At 44.9% G+C, this 16,304-nt stretch overlaps 1 protein-coding gene across 4 annotated transcripts in view; it reads left to right on the forward strand.

Annotated features, from left to right (window-relative positions):
* LOC125770371 (homeotic protein female sterile) overlaps window positions 1-16,304 on the forward strand; it is a 161,049-nt gene that overhangs the window by 25,710 nt on the left and 119,035 nt on the right. For 3 of the 4 annotated variants that reach the window (XM_049439866.1, XM_049439868.1, XM_049439867.1), the window contains exon 2: window positions 3,932-5,134. In XM_049439866.1, coding sequence (XP_049295823.1) covers window positions 4,354-5,134 — 781 coding nt within the window. In that variant the 5' untranslated portion in view covers window positions 3,932-4,353. Of the gene's footprint in view, window positions 1-382; window positions 998-3,931; window positions 5,135-16,304 lie in introns of those variants that run through there. The other variant, XM_049439864.1, reaches the window with a different exon arrangement.

Below are 16,304 nucleotides of genomic sequence, written 5' to 3' on the forward strand. Positions count from 1 at the left end.
TTTTGCCGTGCGTGTGCGTGATAGTGTGATATAGTCGGATTAAGGCGTGTTAAGGCAGCTGGTTTCCCATCACGGTTTGTCTGGAAAGCTGGTTTCCGATATTCCGCTTTTGGTGACGGTTTTTTTTCCCCCCCGTGTGCGCCAAGCGGGGGCCATTTTGGTGCTGGTCCGCCCGTCGCCATCGTCGTAATTTGTCGTGAGTCGCGCACACCCGCACGCGCGGTTTCCCCTTTTTGCTCCCGCCAACCGAAACCCGTGTATCCGTGTGCGGTTTATTATTAGACCTCGTGAGTCTCGTGAAAGCCGGCCGAAAAGTGCGCACCATGCGGGCGGTAGTGTGAGTGTACGCGCTTCGCGCAAAGGTTCCGATGCATGCTAATACCCTTGTTCCGCCCAACAGAGAACGACCGTCCCCTGTAAGCGAACGGCCGTTGTAAACGTCAAGTGCGTACGGTATAAACTCCACACGCGGCTCCCTCGTCACCTCGCGTACCGAATTCGTGGTACAATAATTCGCAATTTCATATGCAAAATAGTGAATTGCACTTGCACCAGTTGCGCTCGGCCGCGTGTACGTTTCGGCTGTGTTTGTGTGCGTGCGTGTATGTGTGTGTGTTTGTGTGTGTGTCTGTATTTTCATATCCGTGCTAACGGGTCATGATTTGCATTTGCATCGAGTTCGTGCCCCATAACGCGTGTGCAGTGGCGTGAGCAAAAAGAGAGTATCGCCATTTAGTCCCATTACTTCATTTCGGCGTGGCCTTCGCGGGTGAATGTGGTGTTCCAGCTCACCGTTTCCAGCTGGAAAGGTGGGGAAGTGATCGGGTTTTTTTTCGTATTCTCCTTTTTTATCAGTGAAACTGAACCCTCCCTCGCGGTTGACGCGGTTCCGATACACATCCGGTCGTTTGCTCCCCGGAAGCCGAAAGAATGTGAGACAAAACTCTTCGGTGCTTCGGACGGTTGTGCGTGGCTTTATACCGACAAGGCAACAATGGTAGGTGAAGTTATCAAAAAACCCATACTAAACAGCTTTGTGCTGGAAGCGTGTAGATCTTCGGTACGAGGGAAAATAAAAAAAAAAGGACAAACCGTGGACAGTTGTTCAGTTCCTTCCACAACTGTTGTTCCGCCATGCTGCGGGAGTGCGCCACAACGTTCGGGACCAGCCGAAAAACCGTCCGTTCTATTTAAAGAACCCAACTTTTCCTCAAGGAGGATTTGCTGAAAATTCTCTCCGATATTATTTTCACCCAGAAACCGGCGGCGACAGCGCGAAAATACCGACGGATCACGCGGACGAAAGGCGGCTGCAAATGGAACGCGAAGCGGATGCTCACGGACGTGAGGTGGAGCCGCTCATCTCGCTCTCATCGGCCCGCCAAACAACTCACGCTCACTGTGACAGCTTCACCATGTGAGACAGTGAGACGAATTTTGTACAAGATCAGCGCGTCGCGGAGAATTTGTTTTTTCATGCTTGCATATCTTCGTAGTTTAGTGTTTTTTTTTGTTTCTTTCTTCATCACTCTCCCTTGCTTGTTGTTTTTACCGTCTCCGGTACACCCTTCATGGCCGGTCGGTTCATTTGCTTCCCGGTGGGCGCACATGCGCCGTACGGTTTGTTTTGACGGGATTCACCAGTCAGTGATAGTGGCGAACACACCTCTTCCCACCTTGCTTCATTCTTTACTCACGTCCTCACCGATCGAGGGGGGGTAACACGAAATCATCTGTCAGACGTCTGCCCCAATCCCCCACCCCCATTTGCCCTCCTTCAACACCCTTTGGCACATTTATTTGGTCGATCTGGATGGGGTTCTTGCTTCGCATGAAAAGTTTCTACACGAAGCGAAGACGATTACTAAGAGCGTTGTTAGGCTAAAGAGGAAAAACAAAAAAATATATACAAATTGATGATGAAAATTCCTACGCCTCAAGGAAAGCGGACGCGGGATCTCAATCAATTTCGACATTTTACCGGTGAAAAGTTGTGTTTTTTTTTCTTCTTTCGCCGTGCTTCTCGGGCGTCTACATGGACGTAAAGTAAAGTCATAAATATGTATCCGGTTCGGAATTGCTTCACCTTCCCATTCCCAAAACGATCGTTCTTTTTCATCTCACCTACATCTAGTCCTAGATTCGGGTCGGTCCATTGCGGTGCTTAAGTCACGTTACTTCACTAAACTTACCGGGAGGATCACCATGTGGGACAGCATGTGAAAAAAAACGGGGGCAAAGAAGGATTTTGCTAAAGGCAAAAGCAAAACGAACGCAAATCCTGCAAATGTCATCACTCAGAGAAAAATGAGAGCTAAATATAAATATATTTTCTTGTCGGTTGCCCATTTCCCTACACCCTCCGCCCTACTCCCTCCCCCCGAAAACGCCCTGTGTGAACGTTTTTTTTTCCACCAAGTGAAGAAAACCCATACCATGCGATGATTATGATGTAGAGCGACAGACACGGTCGGCACATGGCAGTAGTAAAAGGATAGTTGATACGCGACAGTACCGTGCGGCTTCTGAGCGCTGACGGTAGGAAGCATATTTTTCGCGATGACCACTAAGTTGGTAGTAAATCAAACGTACATGTGTGGTATTTTAACTGCTTGAGAACTGCGTCCGAAACATATACTGTGGCCGGTGCCCGACACCGAGCGAGGTAACGCGACGTTTCCAAATGTGCGACGCCGACGGTGCTATAATTGAAACTGATCGAACGTGGTGAATCTGTCCGAGCAGTAGCTGCGTGGTAGACAGGCACGGTACACACCGCCACACGCTCGGTGGTTGAATGGTTTTGAAGGATGGGTCGCTATGAAGCCGCACTTGGAAGGTGTTTGGAATCCATCTCCCCGACAGACTGGCGGTTGGCCGAGGATAAACTGCTGGCCGAAACCATTACATAATCGAGCAGGTGGATCGGAAACGGTTCTCAGAATCATTTGGAGGCCTGTCGGATGAGGGTTTCTTTCTTTTTTTGGGTTTGGTTTTATTTGCACTTGTTGATGTATGTTGCGTACATCTTAAAACAAGATCGAAGAATTAGTGGATCGATGTTGTTGATACAAATTATTTTATTTTAAAATAAATAATAAATGAGTCTTTCTTCAGGTCCAACATTAAAGGTTACAACTTTTGATAAGAGCCGAATGTCTGGACAATACCCGAATAGCTTGATCATCGCTTGATCTTGTTGATTTTCATTGAAGAAGTCATGATCACTTCTTCAATATATATCAAGACAACTGTAGAAATTATACCGGTTGTGATCGGAGGAAACTTGTGATATCTCGAGATTGCTTGTATGCAAAGTACGTGTACGCGGTTTGGCTTAGGCTTTTACAATGTTTGCTCAATCGTTAAAAATTCCTAACCCATTACCACAGTTCATGTTCTAAAATTCCGTTCTGTTTATACTATTAGCTTCTAGTGTTGTCAAGTATCGATGGAGTGCAAATAATATTCATGCAAATTAAATTTAAAGGGTTTTCCTGGAACTTCTCAACTAAGTAATTCATACTAAATTAAACAACAACTCTGTGTCCAGACTCTAACAAAGATCTATGTCTTGTAGTAACTCAGAGGAAGAATTGAACGATATATTCATCGTGAAGAGTAAAAGTCATAGAATGCTGGAAATGCTGTAGAAGAATTCGCATTAGTTCTGAAGATGTTGAACCAATTTCATTCATCATTTAGCTTAGTATATTCTTGAGAAGCTCTGTTTGTTGACTCTTATCTTTTAAAACATCTTCTCAATAATCGTGTTTTGTTTTCAATTACTTATATTGAAAGAATTAAGGACGAAATCTTGCATTACTGGAGTTAAATTAATCGTTTGACTTAAGATAAGTTTAAGATAAATTATCGATTCAACGACATTAAATAATCATCAACTAATGGTGTTCTTTTCTTTTATTTTCAGATATAAAGTGCGTCAGTAGTGTGACTAATCAAACTTATAAAAGTGGTACAAAGTGGCAGAAAAAAAGAATCCAAAGTGTTGATTTTAAAGTGTGTAAAAAAATCCTTTCGAAAAAAAAGCTTAAAACAAACCTCAATTAGTTGAAAAATTTATTACTACCCCGCTTGACAAGCAAGTGACAAGCGATAAGTGCATTGGAAAACGGCTAACAATAAGGGTGCTATCGGCGGCTAACGAGCAAGTGCCACGGGCGCGTGTTGTGCTGTCGTGTGTCGTGCGACATGGTGAGGTGCATCGTGGCTGCAGCGGGTAGCTGTGGTGGCAGTGGGTCACCCCAACGGTGAACACCGGTCGTCGCAGTGGCCCCCCAGAATGTGTCCAGTGGTGCCGCGGGGGCCAGCCGAGCGTACGGGCTCATACTAATGCTGCTGACTTCACTGCTCTCGTCGGCGTGTTCCCTAGCGGTGCCATCGGCGGCACAGAAACACTTCGCATCCGGCGGCGATCAACACGGCACACTGCCGGCCTCGACATCGTCAACCACACTCGCATCCCCGTCAACCGCCACGGTTCCGATCGTACGTCCGGCGCATCCAGCGGTGGCGGCCTCCCTAACGCTGCTCCACCAACATCATCACGACCGGAAGCAACATGGCCACCGGCGACCAGTTGACCCGGCTCACGGCACCACGGAGAATGGCGGTGAGGGAGCGCATCCCGATCTGTACAATCTGACACTGACGGCGATGCGCCAGTATCTGCGCAACCAGCTGAATGCGTCCCGATTGGGGAAGGCACCACGCAAACGGTCGCACGTGCACGTGGACGCGGTGGATGTGGAGTTCTACCGACGGTTCAAGGAGTTCAACACCAGCCAGGCCGTGCTAGATGGAGTCGCGAACCATTTGGCGACGATCGTCACAAACAGCTCCCAGTTTGGTCAGGAAGCTTCGCTAGTACCGACTGTGAAGGAGGTGACCGATACGATGGATCCGGATGAACCGTTGGCAATTGTCACGAATGTCACGCCAGAACCGTCACCGGTAACGTCATCGTCAACGGCTCCGTCAGCCGGCACCGGTCAGCGTGATTACAGCGTACTCATGGATGATCCGCGTGGCTACATCACCGTATCCTCCTCGTTTCCGCTCCGGCCGGGTAAATCGTCCACCACATGGAATACCACCTTCGCCCAGCACAGAGGTAAGTGCGCCTGTGGAGTGGAGTGGGAAGAATAAGACGTCCCAATGTCTCTTTAGACAGCGGTAATTTATAGCCCGAAAGAGGAACAACACAACAGCCACACACTGGCTAGCAGAAGAAGTCCCTACCGGACCGGCTGCTCGTTAAATCGCTCATTTTATGGTCATCCCGTCGACGTGTGACACTTCTCAACGGACGGATCTTAGCGCGCCACACCTCCTATTCCTCCTCCTCCTCGAGCTGATGCGTCCGGATTGAGTGTCAAGTTGTTGGCCCTCTGCTTGATGACTTGCCCGGACATTCGTCGCAATGGGGTTACGTTCCCCTCATTGGCACGAATTGCATTTCGCTCTGCTGTCTCTGTTAATCTTCGACGGGCATGGGATGACATTGCCAAAAAACGAATTGGCCCCCGAAACGGAAGAGAGAATCGAGCTCCGTATCGTAACCATTTCTTATAGGGTTAAGATTTCATTTTATCCCGTGTTTTTTTTTGTTGTTATTCATTAACGGCACAAAACGAGCCCGATGGACGCAACAAGGGGGATGAATAATGATTGGCTGCGTTTTGCGTTGCACACGTTAAAGAAGGGAGGCCTCTTCTTATTGCCTGGACGGTTAAATGTTTCAGATAAACATTTTTTGTTTCATTTGCTTTGCTTAACCGGCGAAGATTGATTCCGACGCTATGAAATGGACACCCGGAACCCATCGAAGTGCAGGCTCCAGCTGCGACGGCCTACGATGCACAGGATTAATAGACTGCAGATAGGTAGAGACGAATCGTTTGGGGTGGGTATTTGTGGTTGTTGTTTTAGTTCTTTTTTTCGATGTCTCCCTCTTTTAAGGACGGTCCGAAGGTGTGACACCGAGACATTCGTTTGGGGCTTTTGGTAACCGGATTCTACTCCGGTGCATCACCAGTAGGTCCGTCTGACAAAGCATACAACTGCCTGCATTATTGCATATTCATCTACACCGATTCCGTTGGCGTTTGAAACCGAGCGTCGCTCGGCTTTTTTGCGAAAGGTTCATGGTTAAATGGTAATGAGCCTCTAGACCTCCGGCATTTTTTTGCAGGGAAATGAACGAGATTTGAATGGTAAATTGATGCTCGGATCGGTCCCCAATGTCGTACTCGGGTGCCGGCGTTGCAGCATCGCATTTTTCTCTGACGACACACACATTAGGCTTTGGTGTGCGGGTAGTTATTCGCATAGGATATAGTAATTCATTCTAAATTTTGTAAGAGAGAGAGAAAGGAACTTGAAAGAGAACTTTTCAAAAATTGAATTAAAGTTAACGAAATACGTACATAAATAGATTCCTCAATAAAGATATTGAAGATTCTTGAAGTTGAAAGACGCTTGAAGGTTGTGGATGAAACATTGAAGTTTTAACCCTGAATGGGCAACCTTGGATACAAGTTGCATTTGTTGTGGTAAAGATCATATCACAACAAGCTTAATCTGGATTCCAACTGCAATCGTTCCCCGCCGGGGGCCCAACCCATTATCGAACTCAACCATCTAAACATAGTCTGCTTGAAGGTTTGAAATGTCCCGACGAACGGATTATCAGGTCGAAGGAATCGGTGAGCTTTGTCCATCCAACCAACCATTGCCATCCTTGCCTTTTGCTGGTCACCATTTTTCGGGGTATGACCGATTCTGTCGCCGATGCTGCCATTTTGCCATCTGTTGCAGTGTTTGCGCTTTCATTTATTTGTCCAAAGCGCATACAGCGTCCAAAAAACGTCCAAAATGTTCGACGGTCACGAAATAAACAAATTTGTATCTAGTTTATTTATTTATGCGCTGACGGGGCGCAAGGGTCGTTTCGTATTGCAAAAGGAGCGATTTCTCTGTGTGTAGATGCTGCTGCTAGATTGAAGTTTTGCTTTGCTGCATCAGCATGATAACAACGCACTGATTGGGCCCGATGCCTGATGGAGTCGCGCGCGTAATAGAAGCTTTCTTCGTTGGCGCACGACCTAGATTTTGAGTGGAAATTTGTTTGATGGCCAAGTAACTTGCCATTGCGAGGGAACATTTCACTGTCACCAACGCGTTTGGTGGTTGCCGTTGGACATCGACCGTTTGTCAGGCGTGAGGTTATCAATGCCCATCTTGGCAACGCATTTTACCGTCCATTTGGAAGCTTAGAACCCCTCACACCCGGCAACGAAGTTTTGTTCTAAAATAACTGACCTACGGCGAGCAAGAATCGCCCGCACTTTGATGTTTCCTCTTCGCTCGGGGTAGCGCTCATCGCGATTCCACGTAGCACATACCAACATAACATTTCATTTGCATAACAGATAGAAGTCAATTGATAGCCTCACCAACGGGGCGAAGATCCGGCAATGAATGAATGGACATCAGTGTTTCGATTGCGGAGCACTGATAGCGCATGGAGTTTCCTTCCCCATAGCACACCCAGCGGCCAATGAAAGGAAGAGAAAATAGTACGAAAAGAATTGGTCTTCATTCGCTTGCCCCCCACCGCCCGATGGCATCATTGGAGCTGAGATACTTCATAGCTCCAGTTTAAACAAACCCGAATAGCACTGAGGGTGTGTCTGCGTGGTTGAATTGGCTCTGAAGAAGGATCAACCGAAGAAGGGGGGAAACAAAAATAAACGCAAAACATAAAAAAAGGCAAGAAAGGTGGCTCATCATTTTCGTTTCGTTGACTTGCAAATTTATGCACGAACTATCTCTCTGGCACGGTACGATGAGGTTGCCCTGCCTTGGTTGGAGATGATATTCCGAATGCGACTTGATTAAGTTTATTTGCAAGGGGGTCCGATTTGAAAGCCATCAGTAGCTTATTGTATCTTCCATGTTTTTTTGTTGCTGTGCACACTGGTGGTGAGTTCGTTTAGCATCATCTATTGTATCCATCCCATAGAAGGCAACGAAGATTAGATCGTTTTAGTGTTGTGTAGTTAAATTTAATTGTAATTTGTAATTTTCCTGGTTTTGTTGCCGGAAAAGAGCCACTAGGAAGATACTTAAGTGGCGATGAATGATTGGTGACCTGAGTTAAATGTTTGATTTATTCATTCTTCTTTTACACCAGAACAAGAATGTGTCATAAACCAGTATATTAAATTTTTTTTAAATTATTTACTAATATATTTTAATCATTGGAATGGTGATTTAAACGGCATTTTCAAGCAAAGAATAGTAAAAAATAAATGAAAGCAATTTGAGGCTTGGATGGCCTGCTGGTGTATGTGGTAACGACGCAGTTCTTTACACAGCACGACCGTGTTTCAAATCTAATTCGGACTAGAGATGTGCACACTGAGTATGAGTGAGTGTGTGAGTCTAATCCTGCAAAGGAGTTTATGGTTTCAACTCAGCATAAGAAGTTTTTATGACTCTTTTACTCACACCTTGACGTTTTACTCATTCACTCTCTCTGCCGGCTAATGACTCACTCTTTTGCGTTTCTACTCACACAATAAGAGTGAGTCGATATTCTTTTTGGATTTAAATCACTCTACTGCAGTGATTAAAATGCAATTTCGCGTGAAGCTAATTTATTTGAATATCATTATTCGAAATTTTAAATTTAATTTTTAATTTCGAAAAAAGTAAACAAAACTTATGTTCGAATTTATGAAATATAATTTATTTTTGGTTTTCTTGGTATCTTAACAGTATCATAATACAGTTCCACAGACATTTTTATTTTCTTTTTTTATCGCGGGTATACTCGGCCTCACTAAAACAATTCTACATTTTGAATTAATTTGAAGGAGTAATCAACACATTAGTTTAGAATAATATTTTTATGACTCTCAAACGAGTGAATACATGTTTCAAATCCTTATAACCACTCTTTCACTCTGTTTCAACTCTTTGAAAAGAGTGAGTATTCTCATCTCTAATTCGGACGCAGGACTCATTATCCTCCTTCGAGTAAATAGAGTCAAGGAAAGCCTTTTATTGGTAACTTCGTGTACTATTCGGTGTTATCTGTTTTATTATTATGTTGAATTATGACAGCTTCCCATTACATTACATTTATAAGCCAGCAAAGTTCAGATAGGAACGCGAAATAAGACCTTTTACTAAGGACTTTACTCAGCCACAAACCATCCATAACGACTCCACTTGCCTCTCTCTCTCCTTCTTGATAGTATACTATTACAGTTCTTATGCAATAACAGAACGAATGTCTCCGATTAGCTTACACTGTCCAATGTACGTAAAGATCCCACGTTGCTCCTACATCCTATCAGACCGTCGGTAATTACAGCACAACCCAAAACTTCCATCTTGGCACCAGCGTGTACTATTCTCAGCCACATCAGGTGGGTGCGCAAACGACTACAATTTTAATTTAACCCACTCCCCCCCCCCCCCCCCCCCCCCCCCCCCCCCACTTGGGTGCCTCCATTACTGGTCCAACATTCCTGTTTGCTTACGGGTAGAGTTTCAGACTTAAATTAATGCTCACTGTCGAACGATTTATCCTGGCACCGACCGACCGGCCGGTAATTATCGTGTGCACCGGATGGTGCAATCGTTTGTGCATATTACCGGCCCCGTAAGCCCGCAACCGGGCTGCGAACGATGATGTACCGCGGTACAATATGAAACCGTGTAAACCGTTGCATCCCCGCAACGAGTGTCCTTTTGTGGGAGAGTTTATCGTAAGATTTACGCTTAGACAGACGCAAGCACCAGCAGAGGATTTTGCATCGGCATTCCATTAGTGGCGCCGATAAGCCCTTGCAACTGGGAGCAGAATGATGCTGAGCACATCGTTGCAACATCGTTTGCTGCAGCAGTACAGCTGTTGGGGCAGCGTTATGCATTCCCTGGTCCACACAGTGGACAACAACAGCAAAAAAAAAATATCGCCAGTCTATAATTCATATTTAAACGTCCACCTAACGGCAGTAAAGCGAAGGTACCGGACAGACGGTTGGTGTGTAAAAATCGTAAAATGTCTGACCGGAAAGTAATAGGCTGCTGGTAAGTGTCGCCGTCTTCGAAACCGATCGTTAAAGGTTCGTAAAAAAATGCTTTGGAAAAATAAAAAAAAAAAACACAAAACACAAAGATACACGTACGATGTCATCCGTTGTGTGGGGATAGTAACGGAATTAACATGTATACACGTACGCAATGGTTACGGCTTGAAGCGAAAAGGAAAAGTAGCAAAAACTCCAAGAAAAACGACAAAAAAAACCCTCCTCAAAGTATACAGTCTCAAAAAATGAATATAACATTGCATGATGACGTTATGTGCTGCAAATGAGTTTAAACGGCGTAAAGTGTGAAACTGCAACGGACGGTTAGTGACCGAGCATTTTTATATGGGTGTACGTGTATTAACGGCCATAAAATGACGTTGAAATTTGGCATGAAAAAATAATTACGACCTTTTGCCATCTGTCTGTCTCCGGGATGGGACGCTGCCGCAAACCCCCCACCTCCCCACTCTTTCACTGGATACCGATGCATACCTTTGCCAGCTTCAGATTGACAGTCGCGCGAAAGTGACAGTAGCGTTGACGTGTCCAGGCAGTAGAAGGTACGCTCGCCACACCCGTCGACGATCCTCAAACATGACGCCATGGAATATTGCGCCCGCGTCTGGAAAATGGCAATAAAGCTTTCAAAGCGATTGATAGCACTGCATCGGCTGGGTGTGCGCGAGTTCATGGCGTCCAAGCGACAGAGATACTGTAACGATTTGCAGCTGACAGCGCGTACGCGCGACTTCCAGTGTGTGTGCGGGAGTGAGCAACATTCGCCTGACTAACGGTTATGGCTGCATTGGCAGCAACAATTAGCCGCCGTTTAATGGCAACCGACGAGATACGGAAGGCAGACATCTGCATTCGGTTAAATTATGACACAACAATGAAATGGCGAATACAAAAAAGAGTAACGCACGCCGATAACGTTGAAGCACATTTAATGTGTCGTGATGATGTTTTTACTAGCGTCAAATACTTAACCGAAGATTTTGAGGACGTTTTCTTCATTATAGACCGAAAGTTGAATTTAGTATTTTATACCTGTCAACTTCAAGTTTCACGTCTTTTACTTATCAAAAAACAAGTAATGGGCAGAAATATTTCTCCAATAAATTAGACGACTTTTGAGACATGACGAATTCAAGTCCCTGATAGCTCTAGTCTACAATATATACATATAAAATGGAAAAGGAAAGACTCCACGTGATAAATTCGGAGACTACTTTCATTTCTTCAATACTTGGTAGTTCTACTCAATAAATAATTTAAGAAAAAAATACTTCAACAGTTCTCATTTGCTCGTACTTGAAGGTTCTAAAGCTACCATCGTTTTGTAGTCCACAATATTATCAACACAACAATGTCCATCCCTTCAAACTGTCATGCTCGGTACCGAAACGTAAGCGATAATGAACTGACTGGGCATCTTATTTCTTTTATCTGCACTCCATTGAGGCAGTGAAGTAAATCCCTCAATGCAATCCGTCCATACCAGCTGCAGATATACTTTGTTGCTGTGCCATGCTGAATGCTGATAAATCCGTCGCTGAATGAAATCATATTTTATATTCTGATAGAGTGGCCGTGACGTTGCGGATGGTAGTAGCATTTTCTCGCCAAAACCCGAATCGCCTACGGACGATTCTGTGCAACATTGTGCGCTCGTGTGCTCACCGTGCAAGGTGGGTATTATCTCGCCCAACAGTTGCCAGGATTTGTGCATCATACCAAAGGGACAGCAAACAAGCAAAAAAAACACCAGGAAGGTCCATTATTTTTTACTTCGTTTCACTGCCGGACCCGCTGAGTCTCATCCAAGATTCGTTCCCTATTTCTGGCATTGCACTTTTGATTGGTTGTGTTTGCTCCCGGGAGCACATCCGCGAGCACATCCGTTGCAGTTGCAGTGTGATTTAATCCGGTATAAAGCTGATTTATTTGCATGCCAATGCATACGTAGCGTTCCGGAAGTGTTGAAGAATCCAGGAAAGTGATTAAAGACCGGGAAATGGAGGATTATAGCTCGGCTGCGTGCGTATCTATGAAGTACCGGTGCTTTAAAAGGTACTGGAAGAGATTTTTTTCCACTCATAAAGGATGACACGCTTGGTTTAGATAAGGCCAGAGACATTGTTTATTGAAGTTTACTATCGAAACAAAGTTACTGCTTTTCTACTCAATCCAATTTTGTTTGTTCATAAAAAATGACGCCAAACCACTTGGAATATGCAAAGGATCAAATCGAATAATAAATTTCTTTGGGGGTTTATTGATGTTCTCCAAGAATTGGAACAAATATAGAACTGTAACTGGGAAGGAAAATATTCATCTTAATAAATCCCTATTCCAGGGATTTTGGTGATAAAGAAAGATGTAACAACCATTAGAGGAACGTTTATTCTTGGCGAAATTTAGTACTTTGTAGCTTAACTGGTAGGCGTTACGAGTATTTCTATGGAAAAGAGCTCTTCAAAATCATTGCCCTTCTTTCTATCTGTATAAATTGGTGTACACTTCATCACAAACATTAATCAACTTCTTTGTTATATATGTTATTTATATTGATCTGAGCTAAAAAAGTATTAAATTACTTCATAAACAGCAGACTTCACGACTTTCAGTGTTCCACCACCTAAGCACAGAAGGGAAAACAAAAAGAAAACTATTCACCAATCCAACTAACTCAGTCGATTACGGTGCCAGGAAATATTACTCAACACCCACCAACACCAAGAACATCTGCGAAATGTGAGAAAGTCCAAAAAGTTTCGCTCCAATTCGTTACTGATTCATCCAGTGCCAGTGTGATACAGAACTGCACTCGTGGCAGAATTTTCCCGCAAAAACCCCGCCTCCCTGGTTTTGGTCTGGATCATCAAACAAACCGACCAGCACCAGTGTCAAATAAAAAGCGTCAGTTTATATTAGAAGTCACATATCGTTTGTGGTTTTTTATTTGTGACCGGCCGCCCAGTGGAATGAGGCACGTGTCTCGCAGATCGGAGATCGAGAGGAACAAAAAAAGCGAGGATGAAATGGAAGATAAGACGAGCCGGCGTTCACTGACAGATACCGGATAGGGCCAGATGAGACCACCACGACTGGTGCTGGTCGTTTGCAGACGGGTTTTTACAATTCAACTCTCACTGCTCCCCGAAACTCCATCCCTCCCCCCCCCCCCCCCCCCCCCCGCTTTTCAGCGTGGGAGGGAAAATTGTCCTTACGCTACAAACCAGAACGAGTGAGACAGTCTCGAAAGTTTTCGCAACAAGGTTTTCGGTGGGTAAAGTTCTTGTGCCTGACTGTGGTCGCGAACTTTCGGCGGTGCTTATGCACAACCGTCCATCCCCCTTGCATTGCGGACCGACCGAAAAACCGATCTCATTTGCTGAACGAGGTATGTTTCGGATTATTGTGGTGCAAAAGCGGAGCAGGCAGATTTTGGGCGGGGTGGGTTGAGCTTTAGCTAAAAAGTTTGCCCAACAAGCGCCACCCGAAAACATAAGCAAAATGGGATTAAATTTGGCAACAGTTTGTGCTTCATAATTTATGCAAAATTATGAGTTTATAAATCAAGCGTTTCTTGTTCGGGGCGGGTGTTCTTCGCTTCCACAGCCATCCGTCCCATGTCTTCGGTGCCAAGCACTACCAGCTGATTGGCCCATTGGAATCGATTCTTTCTCATTACTTTTTTGTTTCCCACATCCAAATCCAACTGTTCTCGGTTATCATTGTGCTGCCCCCGATGTCGGGCGGACGTGTAAATATCTCACATTTCCAATTTCTTAACCTCAACTGTCGATTCCTCTTCGATTCCTATCGCGATCGAATGCTGTCCGCCTGCCAATTCATCCGTCCGTGAGACGGTGAATCGAACCTGACGACCAGCGCCTGATTTCCAGCGCATTTGGATGTGAACTGATATCTTACTACGGTGCGAAACTGCTCGATCGAAATATGAACTCGCACACTGGTTGAACGTGGTTCGTGGAATAAAATTTTATGTGCCTTTCGAAACGTGTGCGTCTGGGGCTGTGTATGGATTCCCTCCCGAAAATGATCCTCAAAAGCTGCGAAATGGATAAACGCGAATGTGTCGTATTTTATACGATTTGATGATCGTTGCTTGTTGTGGTTGCATTTCGGGAGGAATGTTTTTCTTTTCGCCTTTTCGCCTTCTCTTTTGCATCCTTCCCATACATACGATGAGCGGTATAGTTTTTGGAAGGCAAATGAAATTGCAATTTTATTAGCGATGGTATGGTACGGTTCGCGATAAAATTACCCACGGGATTTCGGTTCGGCCGAAATTCGGAGTTCAGTACACCCGGGTGGAAAACGGGTGAATAAACACTTGTTTAGCTGCGCTGGGATACTGGCAGCGCGCAGTAAAGCACGTGCACGATCTTTTTATTGGCAATTGCCGGTGGCAAATGGTGATCTGGGAAGGAATGTGAATAAAATCAAGTATGAGTTGTGCGAGTTGATGTTGGAATGTTTGTTTCCAATTGAAAAAAGTAAAATAAAATCAATCGGGAAAAAGGTTAAAATTCCACCATCTTTTTTTCCAGAGAACAGGTCATAAAATACAAATTTGAATTTTATTAACAAACGTTCGCATGCGGGCGTTGCAACCACCTTTATGTGAGCGACAATTTTATTCTCATAAACATCATTTTCCTTAAAATGATTATTTAAATTAAATTTTATTGAAGACATTTGCACTGGAAATTAAATTTAAATAAAATTGAATAAAATTAAATATATTCTCTCAAAAATTCTTCGAGACCTAAGAGTTTAAATGATATAGAATTTAAAAGAAATTGAATAAAATTCAATATATTCTCTCAAAAATTCTTCGAGACCTGATCAAGTTTGTTCTAACGACAAAGTGCTTTGTTCCTTAAAATAACGATCATATAAAATTGGAAGAAATAGAAAGCAAATGCTTTTTGAATGACATCTTCTTCTCGTGGGTAGACGTAATAAACTTGTTACGAAATGCTACGAATGACTTATCCACCTTACCATTGATTGTTTTGGCAATTTCTACGAAAACAATTCCCTCCAGATTACAGCAAATCCCTTCCGGTTAGTCTGATTACGATCGGTGATCCCCGGCGCAACCGTGGCCACTAAAGGCAGCTCAAGAAATCCCGGAGTGGGACCAACGGAAGGTTAATCCGTTTCCTTTCCCTAGCATCGACAATGGGTGGCAGAGTTGCCAGTGCCAGCGCCTAGTATCCGTGACCCGTGTCGCTTGTACCTTTTGTACAAGGGGCATCTCGGTGTAGTGTTATCCTCTTACAGGTCACTCGCGCCTGGGACAGCTCAGACAGTCAATCACGGTAATCCCTACTCGTGCCGGTTGCGAATTTGCACCCCAAAAAGCTCTCCCACGGGACTTTTTTCTCGCTTCGTCGTTCGTACACGGCCCACGACTCTTTATCGGGCAACGAAATTGGATTTATTGAAGCCGACCCCGAAGGAAGCTAATTTTGCTGGTACAGAGCAGTAAAAGGTGCCCCTGCAGGGAGCTTAGTAGCTGCTTAGCAGGTGCATAACGTACCGGTCGTCGTGCGATAAGACGCTACCTTTACCCTTTTTTCCTGGCAAACGGTTCGATGTTATGTTGCTTTTTGAGGACATCGAACGGTTCCATGCTGTGTTGCATGGTTTTTTTGGGAGGCTGGGTTAAGCTGGTGTACCATTATCACCATTTGTACCATGCTCCATACTGGTGGTCTTGGTCTTACTCGATTCGTTTGCATGCCCTCCGTACCGTCTTCGTGGGATAGATGGGTGGGTAAGGTTTGAGATCGGTCACCTCACTGCAGCCACGTGTCGTTTGAGGGGCGGCGAAACGTCGGAATGGCGTTCGACACACGGCACAAGTGGTCGCATCGGTCGCGTCACTGTATTGTGTGCTGATGCAAGTCGCCTGTTCGAGTACTGTGGGGGTTTTTTTCTGGAGTGGAGTCGGGACCAGTCTAGACAGGGACTAGACTTCATAAAAAGCGACCGAAAGCATGCATTTTCACGCTTCCGAGCGCACCACCGGTCCACGTGGATGTGGACAAAAGGCGGCTTGGTTGGTGCACCACCGCCCACCAACCCACACATCCCCATCTTTCCACCTACCGAACATCCTCCCCCTCGGGGGGA

This window comes from Anopheles funestus, chromosome 3RL, assembly GCF_943734845.2.
Source record: "Anopheles funestus chromosome 3RL, idAnoFuneDA-416_04, whole genome shotgun sequence".
NCBI classification, from domain to species: Eukaryota; Metazoa; Arthropoda; class Insecta; order Diptera; family Culicidae; genus Anopheles; species Anopheles funestus.